We start from the raw sequence: 16,890 nt of genomic DNA on the forward strand, positions 1-16,890 counted from the left end.
GAGAATTTTAGTTTAGTAAAAATAATTTAAGTTCAATAACAATAATTTCAAGTCAATAATAACATAGATATCTATTTACAAACAAAGCTACGAAATGTACACTATTCTATAAATAAGCAATATGATACGTATATCTAAATATTCTGCATTATCTAAAGTGATTACATGATCGTATTAATGAACTTTCAAGCCAAAAAATTTATTCTAAAATTTTATCAACAATCCGGGCACAAAACTAGTAAATCATATTATATAATCAAACAAGAGTGATGAATAATGCAAAAGTCTAATTGTTGCAATAATCTTAGAACGGAGGAAGTATTAAGTTGTATTTTCTTGACCCAAAACTAGTTTAGAATATTCAGAATAGCATTTCTTCACTTTTTGCACCCATTAGAATGATGAGATCACACAAACTCAACCACCTCAGCTGAAAACGCCTGTAATGCTGAGCTCAAATATTCAACGCCCAAAACCCAGAAACTTTAAATTTTTGCTCAGTACAACTTCCCAATTCCCTGAAATAAATCCCAGATTTCCAATTTTAGAATTTCCCAAATTCCCAATTCATTTCCACATTCATTGATCCCACATCATCACTGACTTCTTCTCACATTTCAACTTTCGTGCACGCAGTCTTCAAATTTTTAATTAATTTTTTTTATTTACAGAAAACCCTCAATTTTACAGCAAATCTCCCAAAACAATCGCCATTGTTGAAATTTTTAATCGCGAGGAGGAACCTTAAATTGGTGGGGTTAGATAACCTATGTAAGTTTTTGGTTGAATTTTGATTAAAAGTAAGATATAGTAGCTCTGTTATTGTTGAAGAAATCTACCTAATTTAATCAAAATGCTAAATCATTAGTGTTTTTATTGATCTGGATAGTTATGATTATATAAATCTTGAACTAGGTTATCAAAATTTTGTGTGGATTATGCATATTTGAAAAGAATTATATATATATATATAAGTGATTGATCTTGTTGGATGATAATGGTGGGAACTGCTGAAGTTGAGAATCATAATGGGTATTCGAATGGGTCGGTTAATGGAGTATTAGAGGAGAAATTGGATGAGCTTCGATGTTTTCTAGGTAAAGCAGAGGGTGATCCTTTGAGAATTGTTGGAGTTGGGGCTGGTGCTTGGGGGAGTGTGTTTGTGGCATTGCTGCAAGATAGTTATGGTCAGTTTCGAGACAAGGTTTCGATTAGGATATGGAGAAGACCGGGTAGAGTAGTCGATCGAGCGACTGCTGAACATCTGTTTGAAGTTATTAATTCGAGGGAGGATGTGCTGAGGAGGCTAATTAGGAGGTGTTCATACTTAAAGTATGTAGAAGCTAGGTTAGGGGATCGTACATTGTATGCTGATGAGATTTTGAAAGACGGGTTTTGCTTGAACATGGTTGACACCCCTATTTGTCCTTTGAAAGTTGTAACAAACTTGCAAGAAGCTGTTTGGAATGCTGATGTTGTGGTGAATGGTTTGCCATCAACTGAGACTCGGGAAGTGTTTGAAGAGATTAGCCGATTTTGGAAGGAAAGGATTACTCCACCGGTCATTATTTCTTTGGCGAAGGGTATTGAGGCTGAATTGGAGCCAGTGCCGCGGATTGTGACTCCTACTCAAATGATTCACCGAGCTTGTAAGATTTTTTTATTTCCCATCGCACTCTTATTAGAATTTGGTTATTACCTCATCTTAGTTCTTCAGCTGAACAGAACACATGAACCTATCTAGTAGAATTTCTAATTAGAATGTAGAAAATAAACTGCTAAGTTTCCATCAAGCATAAATTTTCTGACAGCCATCTGTTCAGGTGTCTTTTCGAACATCTGTTAATTGACATCTAATCTCAGTTCAAGTTTTCGCTTACCATGATCTCTAAAGTCCCATTTATGATTTATGGCAGCCGGAGTTCCTTTGGAAAACATTCTCTATCTTGGAGGGCCAAACATTGCTGCAGAGATTTATAACAAAGAGTATGCTAATGCCAGAATTTGTGGAGCTGAGAAGTGGAGAAAGCCTCTGGCCAAGTTTCTGAGACAGCCACATTTTATTGTGTGGGATAATGGTGACCTTGTCACACATGAAGTTATGGGAGGTTTGAAGAATGTCTATGCCATTGGAGCTGGTAAGTAACTTTACTGCTCCTCCTTGATGTTTATGATTTTAAGTAATTCCGTGCACCATTGGTTTGAGTTACATTGTGATTCTCCGGTAACTGGAGTTAAACATATGTCCCAATATGACATAACCCTAATAAGCATACAATTGATCAAATAGAGCTTAGACCGGTTGGTAATAATGCTGATTATGTTTTTGTGGAAGTGAATATACCAACGTTGGACATATTATTTTTTTTCCTTACGAAGGCTTCATTTAATTTATAAATTTAGTGTTTTATTTAATTTTAATTTCAATAACAATAACAAAACTTTAAATCGGAAAGGTTTAGGGGTCGGCTAACCCACTAATATGAACTGTCATTTGCAACTGTCCATGAAAATTGGAGCAGGAAAAATCAGTTAAGAAAGTAAATAAAGTAGAGCGCGATAGTGGAAGTAGGACAAGGTAGATTAGAAAAAAATAAGGAGTTAAAAGAAGGCGGGTGACAAATAAGACTCAAAAAATTTGGGCTTGAAAATTAAACCTGAAACATATTATAAGTGGAAGAGATCAAATGAAAAGGTTTGGAAAAAGAAAGTGAGTAAAGTAGATATGAGTGAGCTTGAAAAGTTAGTATAATACAAGGATTTAAGTAAATGAAAAGAAAAGGAAACTAAAAATCAATGTTTATGAAATGTCATGTCATGTCCTCAGCATATAGTCTTTCCTTCTACTCTGCCTACCCAATGCCTTCTACCCCATCTAATACTTAAAAAATGTTACCTCTACTATCTTCCTAATTACCTCATTCCTTTGCCGATCTTTCCTATTATTACCACACATCCATCGCAGTATATGCATCTTCGCCACATTCATCTTATGAATATGACCATGCTTCACAATCCAAGATTCTATGTCATATAATAATTCAAGGTCGAATTGCCATGCAGTAGAATTTTCCCTCCAGCCTTCCTACTTTAAATACTTGATCAACGTCTCCATTCAATTCTCCATCCTTTTGAATAATTGATCCTAGTTAGTGAGAATTTTGCACAATAATACCATCTAAGGAGATCTCCCCTGCAGCCCTACTTCCAATTCCGCTAAATTTACACTGATGTCCATCTCCACAATTTCAACTTGCTTTCCACGTATTCTTTCATCTTATCAATAAACACAATATCATCTACAAACATCATGCATCATGGTATATCATCTTTAATTAAACTCGTCAATTCGTCCATAACTATTGTAAAAAGGGATTAGTGTAGATCCTTAATGCAATTTAAATTGGGAACAATAATTCATATCCTTGATGATGTCAACGTATTTCCATGAAATTCCTTTCCTTATCAATGCCCACCTAATTACTTCTCTTGATACCTTATCATTGACCTTCTCCAAATCAATGAAAATTATGTGTAAATCTGTCTTCATATCCCAGTAGTTCTCCAATAGTTTTGTTTCATAAGTTTGGATTGCTTCCACAGTTAATATTCCAAGCATCCGACATCATTACACTCCTCCTTTACCTTTGTTCAATTACTCACTTCAATAATTTTCATAGTATGACTTATTAATTTGATCACTAATAGTTTGCTCAAACTTGGACATTGCCTTTGTTCTTATACAAAGGGATAAAGGTACTTTTCCTCCTTTCTAAAAGTATCTCATTACTTCTCCAAATCTTGTTGAAGAATGTTGTTAGCAATTCAATTCCCCTCTCTCCTATACATCTCCAAACCTTGATAGGTTTTCTTTTCTATCTTATTCAACACCATTTTGACTTCTCCCTTTAAAATTCTCCGCATAAACTTTTGATTAGCCGTATTAACAGAGATAAAAGATACTTATATCTCCAATCTGTAGTCCTTGATCACTATTGAATAGGTTAGTAAAGTAAGACTTCCATCTATCCTATGTCTCCTTATGTCTATGTCCAACCAGAACTCTTTGGTCGACATCCTTCACACACATGACCTTTCCATTATTCAGTGTCTTCCTATCGCTCATGTGAACAAGTATATAACTATCTTTTTCTTCTTTTGTAACAAGCTTGCATAAAGGTCCCAAGACACTATGACTCTTGCATCCCATACAACCTTTTTTGCTTCCATCTTGTACGTCCTTTTTATTGATAAATTATTATGATTAGGACACATGTCTAGCTTCTTCTAGCCAATTTATACATCAAAAGCTTACATCAAGCCAAGTAAATTGTCATTTAGACACCATTGCACAAAATACACGCTTCATTTGTGGGATTATTCTTCATATGTACAAGCTCTTCCATAAAGCAAGCCTTATCACAGAGCATGACATAGGAGGTGCTCTTCTGTCAAAAGATACACACATCTCAATGGGTCCCTTAATATTTGCAATGTTGATGTTAAGCATCTCATTAATAATTGCTGCTAACTTCCAGTGGGTTGGAGGCTTTCTTTGGCTTGAGAAATTGTTGAACTTCCAAGAAGTTTGTTTTTGACGTCACTACCATGTAGAATCTCTAGTTAGCTTGACAATTCCTACAGTTTTCAGGAATAGTCATTTGCATGATTGTGTACATGTTTTGGGCTCTTGGGACACGTTTCTTTGTTGTACATAAATATGAATCCAACCTTTGTTGTTAAGTGACACAGCTATCATTCTTTTTCCTTCCTCTTGGAAAGCGCATATCCACAACATACACTATTCTTCCAATCATGAGCAATAACTTATGTGATTCCAATTCCTTACTCTCTAACATGAGCATGTGGGAGTGATGTTAATATTGGGAAAGACTGCCATCATGTTAGATTGACTTGGATGGGACAAATATCATTTTCAATATAGTGGTTTTTCCACAATACTACATACCCGACCTCTCTTTCTTTTTGTGATTTCTCGTTGTAGCCTGATGTACCTTTAAGGCTTTTACACATAGCTGAGAATGTTAAAACCAACATTTTCCTTTCAAATGTCGGCTAAATATACATTTAATTTGTAACTGACCTACATTGTCCTGACTTCAATCTGAGAATTTTATTGATGTATTTTCATGTGATTTATACAGGAATGGTAGCAGCTTTAACAAATGAAAGTGCCACCAGTAAATCTGTATATTTTGCACACTGCACATCGGAGATGATATTCATCACACACCTTTTGGCAGAAGAACCAGAGAAACTTGCAGGTCCTTTGCTGGCTGATACATATGTTACCCTGTTGAAAGGTCGTAATGCATGGTATGGCCAAATGCTGGCTAAGGGTGCTCTGAGCCTTGATATGGGTGACAGCATCAAGGGCAAGGGTATGATACAGGTAAAGGGGAAATCTGTACAAATCTAGATAGTTTAGATATAGGTCACCTGAGACTTATTCTTCAAATCTTGTGTTTTTGGGGCTGAATATCATGCAGACTTTATTCTCTCTTGCATGCTGATCTAGTTCTATGTAGCCTTTATTTAAGTGGTTGAATTGGATATGTTTTTTTGTGACTTTGATGTCTCTTTTGGTGGTTGGCTTGGTTGCCATGAGATTGTTGATGACTCTTGATGTTTGATTGGATCTGTATATTTATGAATTGGGCAATAAAAATAGAGACAATTAGGATTAGTCTGGAATGTGTAGTGAAGAGGAACAGGCGATTTGACAGTGCTCTACATATTTTGCAATTTGTTAGTTTAGGTAACTTTGGGGTGGGTGGTTTGGGTGAGCTTCTGAAATTGAGTGTACCTGCATTATTATTCTTAAGAAGACTCCGAAAAGGCTTCAGATGTTCTCTGTAGTGAAATTTAAGTCCACATAATGTCTTTAAGCTTTCTTTTTCTTTTTCTTTTTTTTTTTTAATATTTATTTATAATGTGGGTCATTGGTCTATGATCAAACTCCTTGTCTTAGGTTGGTCAATGGTAAGATACTTAGAACAGGTCTTTACATAGATGAGTATTTGTGTTGCTTGGTTCTTTAGCCAGGTGTGCCACAGGTCTTTATATTCATGTTTTATGTTTACACTATTTCTTCTTGTTCTTGCCTTTTATTTTCTCTATGCTTTAAGCCATACCTATCACTAATGATAATTTTCCTACTCCCTGCAGGGTGTCTCAGCCGTGAAAGCATTTTATGAATTACTTGGCCAACCCTCCATCAGTGTGTTACATCCTGAAGAAAAGAAGCCTGTTGCTCCCGTTGAACTTTGTCCCATCTTAAAGAAACTTTATAGCATACTTATAACTAGGTAAGTAACTAGCTCCTATTTGCTCCACGATTTTAAATCTTAGATGCGGTCTCAGAACCAGTTTCGCAGGCTAGCAAGTGGTATGAGGCTGTTGTGGCCTAATATTTTGGTTGCGGTCACAATGCGGTGATGCAGCCGTAGTTTAATACCATGATTTGCTCTTGTTGCTTGCACTTTCTCAGCAGCTGGTCCATATCTCTATGTTGTTCTGCAACCAATATCTCACCAGAAATAATTTGCATTGTCTTCTATGTTCAGGGACTTCCCTTCTCAAGCTATACTTCAAGCGTTGAGAGACGAAACAATGCATGATCCCCGGGAACGCATCGAGATGGCACAGTCCCATGCATTTTACATACCCTCACTTCTTGGGCAGTAAGAATAGCGCCTGACTTCTGATGTAGCCATTATGACACGTTTTTGTGAATGTGCAACGAATCACCTTATAGAGCTCTTGTGCAATATCATTCCAGGATATCATGTTGAAGAAAACAGGGTTGATTAAGTGTTTGTATACATCACTTATTGGCCGTGTTTAACTGTGTTTAGATTGCAATGATGTAATAGACAATTGAGAAGTTTGTAGTCATATGTAGTAACTGTGCAGGGGGTTCTCCCTTCAAACTGTCAATAACTAGATAAGTAGTAGCTCTTGTAGTAGATGATCATCTATATATTAGTTCATTTATTTATTTGTTGGTAAGATTGTGTATTGTAGCAGACCAAACTCCATTCATTGTCTAAGAAATGTTGTTTTTGTGTGTGTTAGACGCTCCATCAAATCCCACAAACCTTGTTTGGTTGGATGTAGCAAGTAAAAATTCCCATGAAATCTCAAATCCTATGAAAATTGTAATTCCTAGGAATTTCCAAAAAATGTTTGATTGGATGTAGGAATTTCTACTTCTCATGGTAAGTTTCACTTACCTAAGGGGTAATAAGTAATTTAATTCCTCCATTTTATGGAAAGTAGAACATTATTGTGAACTAAACAAGAACATGTATATTCATTTCCTTGGAAATTAAACTTCCCATGAATTTTTTTGTCAACCAAATAAGGTGTTTAAATTTTTGATAGAGTAATCCAACATTTCATATGGATGAGCATTTTTTTTTTTTTTTTTTTTTTTGGTAATGCATGGTATAGATTTTTATGACCAAAATCACGCTTAGGTATTGGTCACTTGATTTTTTTTTTTTTTTTCTAAAAGGAATTTGAAAATAGGTTGGGTGGAATAATTTGAGGATTGAGGATTTAGGATTTGGGGAGTTGTGTTTAAAAGTTGACAAAATAAAATTTAAATGATAATATAGGTTTTGACAAAGAAAGAAAGCTAATGGCCTTGTTTGGCAAATGGTTGTTGGCTGCTGGTTGTTTAACTTGGCTTGTTTGACTAGCTGTTAGTATTTGCTGTTTGTAGTGATTGTTTGACCATTTGTTATTTGTAAATATGTGTGGTAAAATTAGGTGTTAGCTGTTGGTTGTAACTATGCAAAATGACCTTAAAGGACATTGTTATGTGTTCTAATTTTTGTTATAAGTATTATTAATTACTAGTTACTAATTTGTAATTATTAATTACTAATACAAAATATTAACTATTAATTATTAATTACTAACTACTAGTTATTAAGTACTAATTATTAATTAATGATTATTAATTATATATTACTAATTACTAATTCTTACTAAAAATTACTAATTACTAATTATTAATTACTAACTACTAGTTATTAAGTACTAATTATTAATTGATGATTATTAATTATATATACTAATTACTAATTGTTAATTACTAACTATTAATTATTAAGTACTTAAAATTACTAATTACTAATTACTAATTATTAATTACTAATTATTAATTATTAACAACTAATTATTAATAACTTATTATTAATTAATAATTATTAATTACTAATTATGAATTTAAAAATTAATAATTACTAATTATTAATTACTAATTATTCATTATTAATTATTAATTATTAATTATTAATTATTAATTATTAATTATTAATTATTAATTATTAATTATTAATTATTAATTATTAATTATTAATTATTAATTATTAATTATTAATTATTAATTATTAATTATTAATTATTAATTATTAATTATTAATTATTAATTATTAATTATTAATTATTAATTATTAATTATTAATTATTAATTATTAATTATTATTAATTATTAATTATTAATTATTAATTATTAATTATTAATTATTAATTATTAATTATTAATTATTAATTATTAATTATTAATTATTAATTATTAATTATTAATTATTAATTATTAATTATTAATTATTAATTATTAATTATTAATTATTAATTATTAATTATTAATTATTAATTATTAATTATTAATTATTAATTATTAATTATTAATTATTAATTATTAATTATTAATTATTAATTATTAATTATTAATTATTAATTATTAATTATTAATTATTAATTATTAATTATTAATTATTAATTATTAATTATTAATTATTAATTATTAATTACAAATTACAAATTACTAATTACTAATTACTAATTACTAATATTTAGTTATTAGCTATTAGCTATTAGTTATTTGTAATTATTAGTTAAGGATAAAGAAGTAATTTGTTTAATGAAAAGCCAAAAGCCAAAACCAAAAAGCTAGTAAGACTAGCTTTTTGTTTTTGGCAAAAAAGCCGGCTTTTCAGCTAGTTAAAAAGTCGTTCACCAAACGTAGATTTTGACTGTTTGACCAAAAGAAAAAGCCAAAAGCCAATGCCAAAATCCATTTACCAAATAAGGTCAATATGTTCCATGAAAAAAGAATTTTTTTTAAAAAATAATCATACATGTCCTTAAACCATCATTACAAGAAGAGAACCAATAGGTCATAGATGGATTGGAATGGTCATGAAAATTGTTAACTAGCATAGAATGAAATACGAGCAAGCCCCAATTAATTTTTACGATTGACGTTCGTCAATCTAATGGCATTGTTGCTATATTGAAGAATAGTACTCAATGCCACCTCATGAGTGAAGATAACGGTTGATTTAACGACCCTTTTGCTGTTACTCCACCAACACCACCATTAAACTTCCTCCATTGAAATTTCCCCAACCTCGACCACCATTGAAGCTTCCCCATCTCGACCACCATTGAAGCTTAGCTTCCTTGATCTCCACCCACCTTCCTCGATTTTAAACGAAATCCCTATGACTGGAGGGGTGAAATTAAGGGCATGTTGCATGTCCTCCATTGAAGCTCCCTAAGTTAAGCTTGTTTTCGAAATGTTGTGATTGTGATTGTGAAGGTGAAGAAGTGTTGAAAATTTGGAGTTGCAACACCATTGTTGAGTCAGAAAAGTGAGGAGAGAGAAAGTTGGATGGAGAAAGTAGTAGCCTAGGAAAGAGGAAGGAAGATGATAAACTAACAGTGTTAAAAAGCAATTCACTATTAATTTACAAAAATATCCCAAATAATTCATAGAAATGTTAATTTTACCCTTATGATTAACATATTTTTATCAATCATAAAGATTAACTCGTATTTCCGCATAAAATACTAACCAAAGAAGATTAATTAAAATTGGACAAGATCTTACTCCACTAAATCATTTACTTGCTCTATTTATTTGTTTAATATAGTTGTTTTTATTGTTGTTGACATTTTTATGTTAAGATGTTCTCATTTTATATACCCACTTTCACTTCATTCTATTTTTGTCAAACACATTTAAACATTTTTTTCTCTTACCTTTAAATTTATTTTGATAAGGAGAAGGATCTTACAGAGCTACCCCTTATACTCTGTATTTACAAGTACATGTTCATAATTCTTAAACTACAGTATATGTTCATTCATTATTAGAGGTGTTAAAACCGCACCCGACCCGACCCCGATTCAAAATCGACTTGACCTCGCGTAGACACAAAATAAATTTAAAGGTAAGAAGAAAAAAATTGAACTGACCCGACCTCATCAAACCCGATCTAATCATCCGAATTGACACCTCTATTCAGTATCAAAACGTCATTTGCCACTAGAGGTGGGCATGGGCTGTGCTAGTCCGCAGGCGGCCGGAGCACGACACGGTGGTGGCACTGCCAGACACAAGCCCGCCAGCTAGGGGTGGCAATTGGGTCGGGTCGGGTCACTTTCAGGTTCGGGTTAGTTCGGGTTCGGGTTGAAAACCCCCAACCTGAACCTGTTTAACTTTTCGGGTCAGAATTCTCAACCCGAACCTGATCTTTTCGGGTTCGGTTCAACCCGATTACAACCTGATTTAACCTGATTTTATTTAATAAAAAAGTTAAGATGATAATTTTAAATTTTACTCAGATTTGTCTCCTCAGTCTTCAATTCATAAATTCGTCAATGAAATTTTACAATTTCAGATGGTAAAATATAATACGAAGTACTTTATTTTAAACTGGAACTTCACAAAGTACAAGTTCATATGAAAATTGAAGTTACATTTTCAAAATAAAGCAAAATAAGGCTAATAATTATCAATATGAAGTGTACATTGCATGTATTTTTCGGTTAATCATGAAAAATTCGCAAATTACATGTCCTGCAAAACAATAAACTAGAAAATTCACAGGGTAAATACATCCAACAAAAATAAGGATGAATTTTTTGAAATCAACAAAAAGAATAACAATTAAAGGAAGCAAAATTAAAAAATAAAAAAGAAACAAAAGTATAGTAGAATAATTTTAAAAAATATTTACAAAAACCAAAAGGTTAAACAATACGAGTGACTAACAATCTTCAACTATAAACAAGTTTTGAAATAAAACCAACCAACATTACAAAAAATACTTCAGAAAATATGAAGTTTTAGTTGATGAAGATTGAAGAGATAAATATAAATTTCTATCTGAGTTAATGAAAATCAAAGTAAAAGAATGAAACACAAATAAAGAAAGTTAGAAGAAAAGATGAGAGAGAGAGATGTAAGTGGCGGTGGAAAGTGTTAGTGAAATGAAAAATAGAGTTTAGGTAAAAAGAGTTGTTATTTATATATGCTCCACATGAGGTATAGTGGCCCAAAAACTAAGCATTTAGTCACCAGACGTCTTATAAGTAGTATAGAGGCATGCAATTTGGATCTGGCCCAAAAAGTAAATATGTTCTAATTTTTTTCAGGTCAATTCGGTTACTTTCGGGTTGAAAATTTCAACCTTAACCTAACACATTTAATTTTCAGGTCGGGTTCGTGTCGATCTATTTAAGTTTTCGGGTTAAAAATCTCAACCCTAACTCGCTATTTTTAGGTCGGGTTCGTGTCGGGTTATCGGGTCGGGTCAGCCTTTGCCACCCCTACCGCCAGCGGCAAAGCACGACACGAAAACCGAAGGCTGGGCCGCGGGCCGTGCCGTGGACACATTTGTAAATTTTCGGCACGAGCACGACATGAGCCTGTGGGCGACACGACACTTTGGCCTGCGGGACGGCCCTCAGGCACGGCACGACCCACTAAAAAACGGCTAATTTTCGTATTATTGTACCCCGTATAATAAAATAAGCTATAAAGTTAAGTTATTCATCAATTATTGTACGATTTTTATCATTATCAATTATTGTATTATCAATTTATCGTACCGCGTATAATAAAATAAGTTATTCATCAATTCTTGTATTATCGCACTCATAATTTTTTTTAATTATATGCATGGTTGCTTTTTGCTAAATGATACTACATCCGTTTCATATTATTTGCAACGATTTGACATAAAGTGTAGGATTTTTTCCCAAATTGAGCTTTATTGGTAAATTATTTACCAAATTGGTGTCGTGGGAAAAGTATTTCCCAAACTAAGCTTCTGAGTTGAAACGCTGTCTCGGACAGCGTTTTACACCCAGTTTTTTTAAAAAAAAAATCAAGAAGTAAAACGCTGTCCGAGACAGCGTTTTACCTTGTTGACCTGTTGGTATGTATTTTGGCAAAATATACTAGTATATTTTGCCAAATTATACTGGAATATGTATATGGGCTTTAAAACGCAGCCTGAGGCAGCGTTTTATTTGAAGCATAAAACGCTGCCTGAGGCTGCGTTTTATGTTAAAGCATAAAACGCTGCCTCAGGCAGCGTTTTTCTGCTAGACTGCATAACCAGCATTACTAGTCAATGAAATTGACATGACTGTCACAGGTAAAAGACAAGTACGAAATATAAGTCACCAAATCTCAAATATAATCCAAGCGTTACAAATGTTACATAACGTCATTAATCAACTACTACATGAATCTACTGTTCTACTACTATAGCTAAACAATTACAAGCTTATGTTTCGGTTGATCTAGCTGGGCACGTTTTGCGATTGTGACCTTGTTGGTGACAGCGGCTGCATTTAGTCCTAGGTCGGTTAGTGTCATCCATTTCATTGCGTATGCGCTTTGACTTTGGCCGACCTTTTCCTCTTACCATGCTGGCGTCCGGGATGAGTCTAGGTCCTATGTACTGCGTCCAAGTGGTCTCACATGGAATAGGCCAGAACTGTGGTGCATACGTGTTCATATACGCATCCGATTGCAGGAAAGGGTCCACCCACGGCCTCTCGGACAGTGAATATGTCGCACACACTGCTAGAACATGAGAGCATGGAAGGTGGAATATCAGGGGTTTGTTGCATGTACAGGTTCTCAACTGGAAGTTAACAGTGTGTCTATGGCCTCCCTTTCTACCAACTCGCTCCCCCCTATGTGTCGTCACTTGGTAAATGTGCAGCCGACGGTTATAGGCATCCACCTTGTGGTATCTTGCTTTTGCTATGTTCTTCTCCAAAATAGCAGTGACTTTTGGGGGATATGCAAGTCCCTGTTCGGCCCTGGTCTCAGCAGATTCTCTTCTTAAGGTGAAGTACATGTTAACTCTGTGGAAAGTTAACTCAACAAGGGACATAACTGGCATGAACCGAGCACCTTTCAAAACATTGTTAAATGTCTCAGAGAAGTTTGTTGTACATATCCCATGTCTGCGACCACCGTCGTGAAACAAAGACCACGTAGGAAACGACACTTGGGCAATATACTGTAACGATTTCGTACATGCCTGACCAATCGAAAACAAGTCAGCTTGCAGTTTTCTTTCTTGTCTTTGGTACGCAGCAGCCTTGAACGTATCTCTCATGATGGTGCTTCGCACGTGAGATTTTAAGTTTGAAGCCAAGTGACGAACACAAAACCTGTGGTAGGCTCGGGGTTGAGTGAATCCAATGTTAGGATCATTCATTGCTGCAATAATCCCTGCATGTCGATCATATATAACACACAAGCCATCTCGTTGCGTAACTCTATCCCGAAGACAGCTCATAAACCAAGACCAGCTGGAAATGTTTTCCCCCTCAACCAACGCAAATGCTAGTGGAAATACTTGGAAGTTTCCATCCACACCTGTAGCAACCAAAAGTGTTCCTTTATACTTCCCGTACAAGTGCGTCCCATCGATACAGATAACAGGCATACAATGTTTGAAACCATCGATACAAGGACCAAATGCCCAAAACACTCGTTCAAATACTTCCATGTTGCTGGTGTACCTACCCTCCACTAGAGCTTTGTGTTTCCATATGACTACGGTTCCCTGGTTTGACTGTTGCAGTGCTTGCATGAACTGAGGAAGTCTGCTGTAAGAACTCTCCCAATCACCAAAAATTTGAGTGATGGCTTTGTCCTTGGAATACCATGCTCTTTTATACGGAACTTCAAAATGGAATTGCTTGGAGATGAGTTCCTGAATGAATTCAACTTTTAGAGTCTGATCTTTCTGCACAAAGGACTTCACAAACTCAGATATTATGGACGAATCCAAGTGTGGGTGATCATTAGATAGTAATTCGGTAACACAGTTCTCCCGATGCGGGCCTTTGTATGTGACTATGGTGAAGCCACGCGAGTGCTCACTTGTCCTGGTACCCCTTAGAGACCATCCACATTTCTTCTTGCAACGCAGATGAAGGACACTCTCATTTGAGGTCACTGTGGTGTAGAATTGATTTCTCTGTATAGAATACATCTTCACCATTTCTTGAAGCGTTTTCTTACTGTCAAAGTACATCCCCTTCTCGAATTCTCCCCCTGGAACAAATGATGTATGACTCCCTGAATTGGCCCAATACTCATCAACTTCATAATTCTGATTAATCTGACTAAACCAGGGTACTACAGTTCTAACCAAGGGCTCATCAATTTCCATCTGCCCATCTTCAAGATCCATGTCATCAAGCATATCATACTCCTCCCCATTATCATCCTCATCATCTGTATCCGCATACACATCGTACACCGACAATTCGTTATTCACAATATTATCAAAATGACTTGGGTCTTCTTGAGACGGTGATTCTTGAACCTCATCTCGCATCGGTGACGGAGCCACGACGTTTGATGTTGAAGGACCGGATTGGCCGAACATTGTCACATAGCCCCCCGCATGTGCAGGTGATGCTATATGAGGACTAAACGGCATCTGAAATTGATCATCATGCAGCAAGCGACTGAAAGTTCCCATCCCATATTCATTCGATGGAATGTGGTTTGAAGGGCCTTGGAAGGACGCAGTGTTGTAATCGGAGACATATGTAGGATGTTGTTCTGCCCAAGTACTTTGTTGGGTACATATAGGCACTGTTTCTACATATATCTCATTGGGAACACCCTTCATTGTAACAATGCTTCTCAAAGCTTTTAAATGTTTGTTTGTGGAGACAGGTAACACTTGAACCCCATGCCCAGTCTCACACCTCATTTTAAGGTTCAGTTCAGCATTCATTGGGTTTGAGCCGATACTACTGTGAACCTCATTCATCAGATCATTCACAGTCATGCTCGGTTCAAGTGTTATAAGTTCCATATTTCACCTCCCCACCGGCATAACAACACTACATTTTGTGAAGCCATATTCTACATACCAACCAAAACACATTTAAGGATAACCGAATTCTAAAACAACGTCAAAAAACCCTAATTTAACAATACATAACATACATAGCTTCGATAATGGAAAGTTATATCAAATTTCGAGAACCTACATGTGTAGCTAATATGACAACAATGAAACAAGTCCATTCTCATTATCAACATTTTCATCACCAATTTCATAAACTCTTAGTACCGCATACAACTATCAACATACTAATACCCAATACCATCAACAATTTTATCATTTTTTTCACAATAATAGACCTCATTACCATCAACAATTTCATCAAGAATTTCATCAAAAACAAACCACATTATCAATGACATTATCATCAATAATTATCAACAATTTATCACATTTCATTACTAATTAGCAACAAATTAATACAATTTACATCACAATTTGCTACAACATACAACAACTATCTACTACCAACTATTCAATGTAAAATTCAACAATGTACTACGAATTTAGGGTTTACCCGGATTTAAAGAGTGAGTGAGACAATGCCGGCAACAACTTCCGTTCACTTTGGCGGCGGCAGGGGCGGCGGCACGGCAGGGGAGGCGTTGGCAACGGCTGTGGTTCTTTGTTGCTGACAATGAGAGTTAGTGAGAGAGAGAGTGTAAATTGCGTGAAAGAGAGGAAAGAGATTGAGAAAAAAAGGCCTGGAATTCGTTATAATTCCCGCAAGAAACGCTGCCTGAGGCAGCGTTTAATGTACAGATAAAAACGCTGGCTCAGGCTGCGTTTTATGCTTGTACATTAAACGCTGCCTGAGGCAGCGTTTCATTTAAAGATATAAACGCTGCCTCAGGCAGCGTTTATTTGTATAAAACAGGTATGAAATACGAAGTTTATGAAAAAAGTCAAACTACCATAAAACGCTGCCTGAGGCAGCGTTTTATGTCTTGATTTTTTTTTTTAAAAAACTGAGTGTAAAACGCTGTCCGAGACAGCGTTTCACCTCAGAAGCTTAGTTTGGGAAATACTTTTGCCACGACACCAATTTCGTAAATAATTTCCGTATAAAGCTTAATTTGGGAAAAAATCCTAAAGTGTAAGTGGAAAGTGTCTAATCGTTGCAAATAATATGAACGGAGGTAGTAATAAAGATGTATAATAATAAAAAAAATATAATTAATTATAATAATATAAATAACATAAATAATAATAAAGAACTATAATAATAAAAATAAGAATAATAAAAAGAACTATAATAAAAAAACATAAACATAAATTAATAAAATTATTTAAATTATATATCGATTTTAAAATTATATATATATATATATATATATATATATATATATTATACTACCTCCGTTTTTAAAAGTTCGATTCACTTATTATTTATATATTTAATTTTTTTAAAAAATATGGGCTGTTCAGTGTCAGGCCCTGCACAGCACGCTAGGTACGTGGCGTGGACTGGGGTGTGTCAATTGGTAGCCCAATATGGTCAGGCTTGCCAGGATGCATTTACGGCACGGCACGAGCCACCACAAGGCATGGCCCGTGACGGCTTGACACGACACGATGCCCAGCTCTATTTGCCACCGTGGCACGGACGTGTTACAAATCTTAGGATGTCGTGCAATTTTATGCACACACCGCCCCCGTGCGTTTGTTAAAC

At 34.8% G+C, this 16,890-nt stretch overlaps 1 protein-coding gene across 1 annotated transcript; it reads left to right on the top strand.

Moving 5' to 3' along the window:
- The first annotated feature begins 369 nt into the window (after positions 1-369).
- On the top strand, positions 370-7,097 carry LOC110704400 (probable glycerol-3-phosphate dehydrogenase [NAD(+)] 1, cytosolic). Its single transcript, XM_021882176.1, has 5 exons — positions 370-1,649; positions 1,917-2,138; positions 5,166-5,413; positions 6,190-6,329; positions 6,588-7,097. The coding sequence occupies exons 1-5, from the start codon at positions 992-994 to the stop codon at positions 6,706-6,708; spliced, it is 1,389 nt and encodes a 462-aa protein (XP_021737868.1). The 5' UTR covers positions 370-991; the 3' UTR covers positions 6,709-7,097.
- Positions 7,098-16,890: the final 9,793 nt, after the last annotated feature.

The sequence above is a fragment of the Chenopodium quinoa genome, unplaced genomic scaffold (assembly GCF_001683475.1).
Source record: "Chenopodium quinoa cultivar QQ74 unplaced genomic scaffold, ASM168347v1, whole genome shotgun sequence".
Classification (NCBI taxonomy): Eukaryota; Viridiplantae; Streptophyta; class Magnoliopsida; order Caryophyllales; family Amaranthaceae; genus Chenopodium; species Chenopodium quinoa.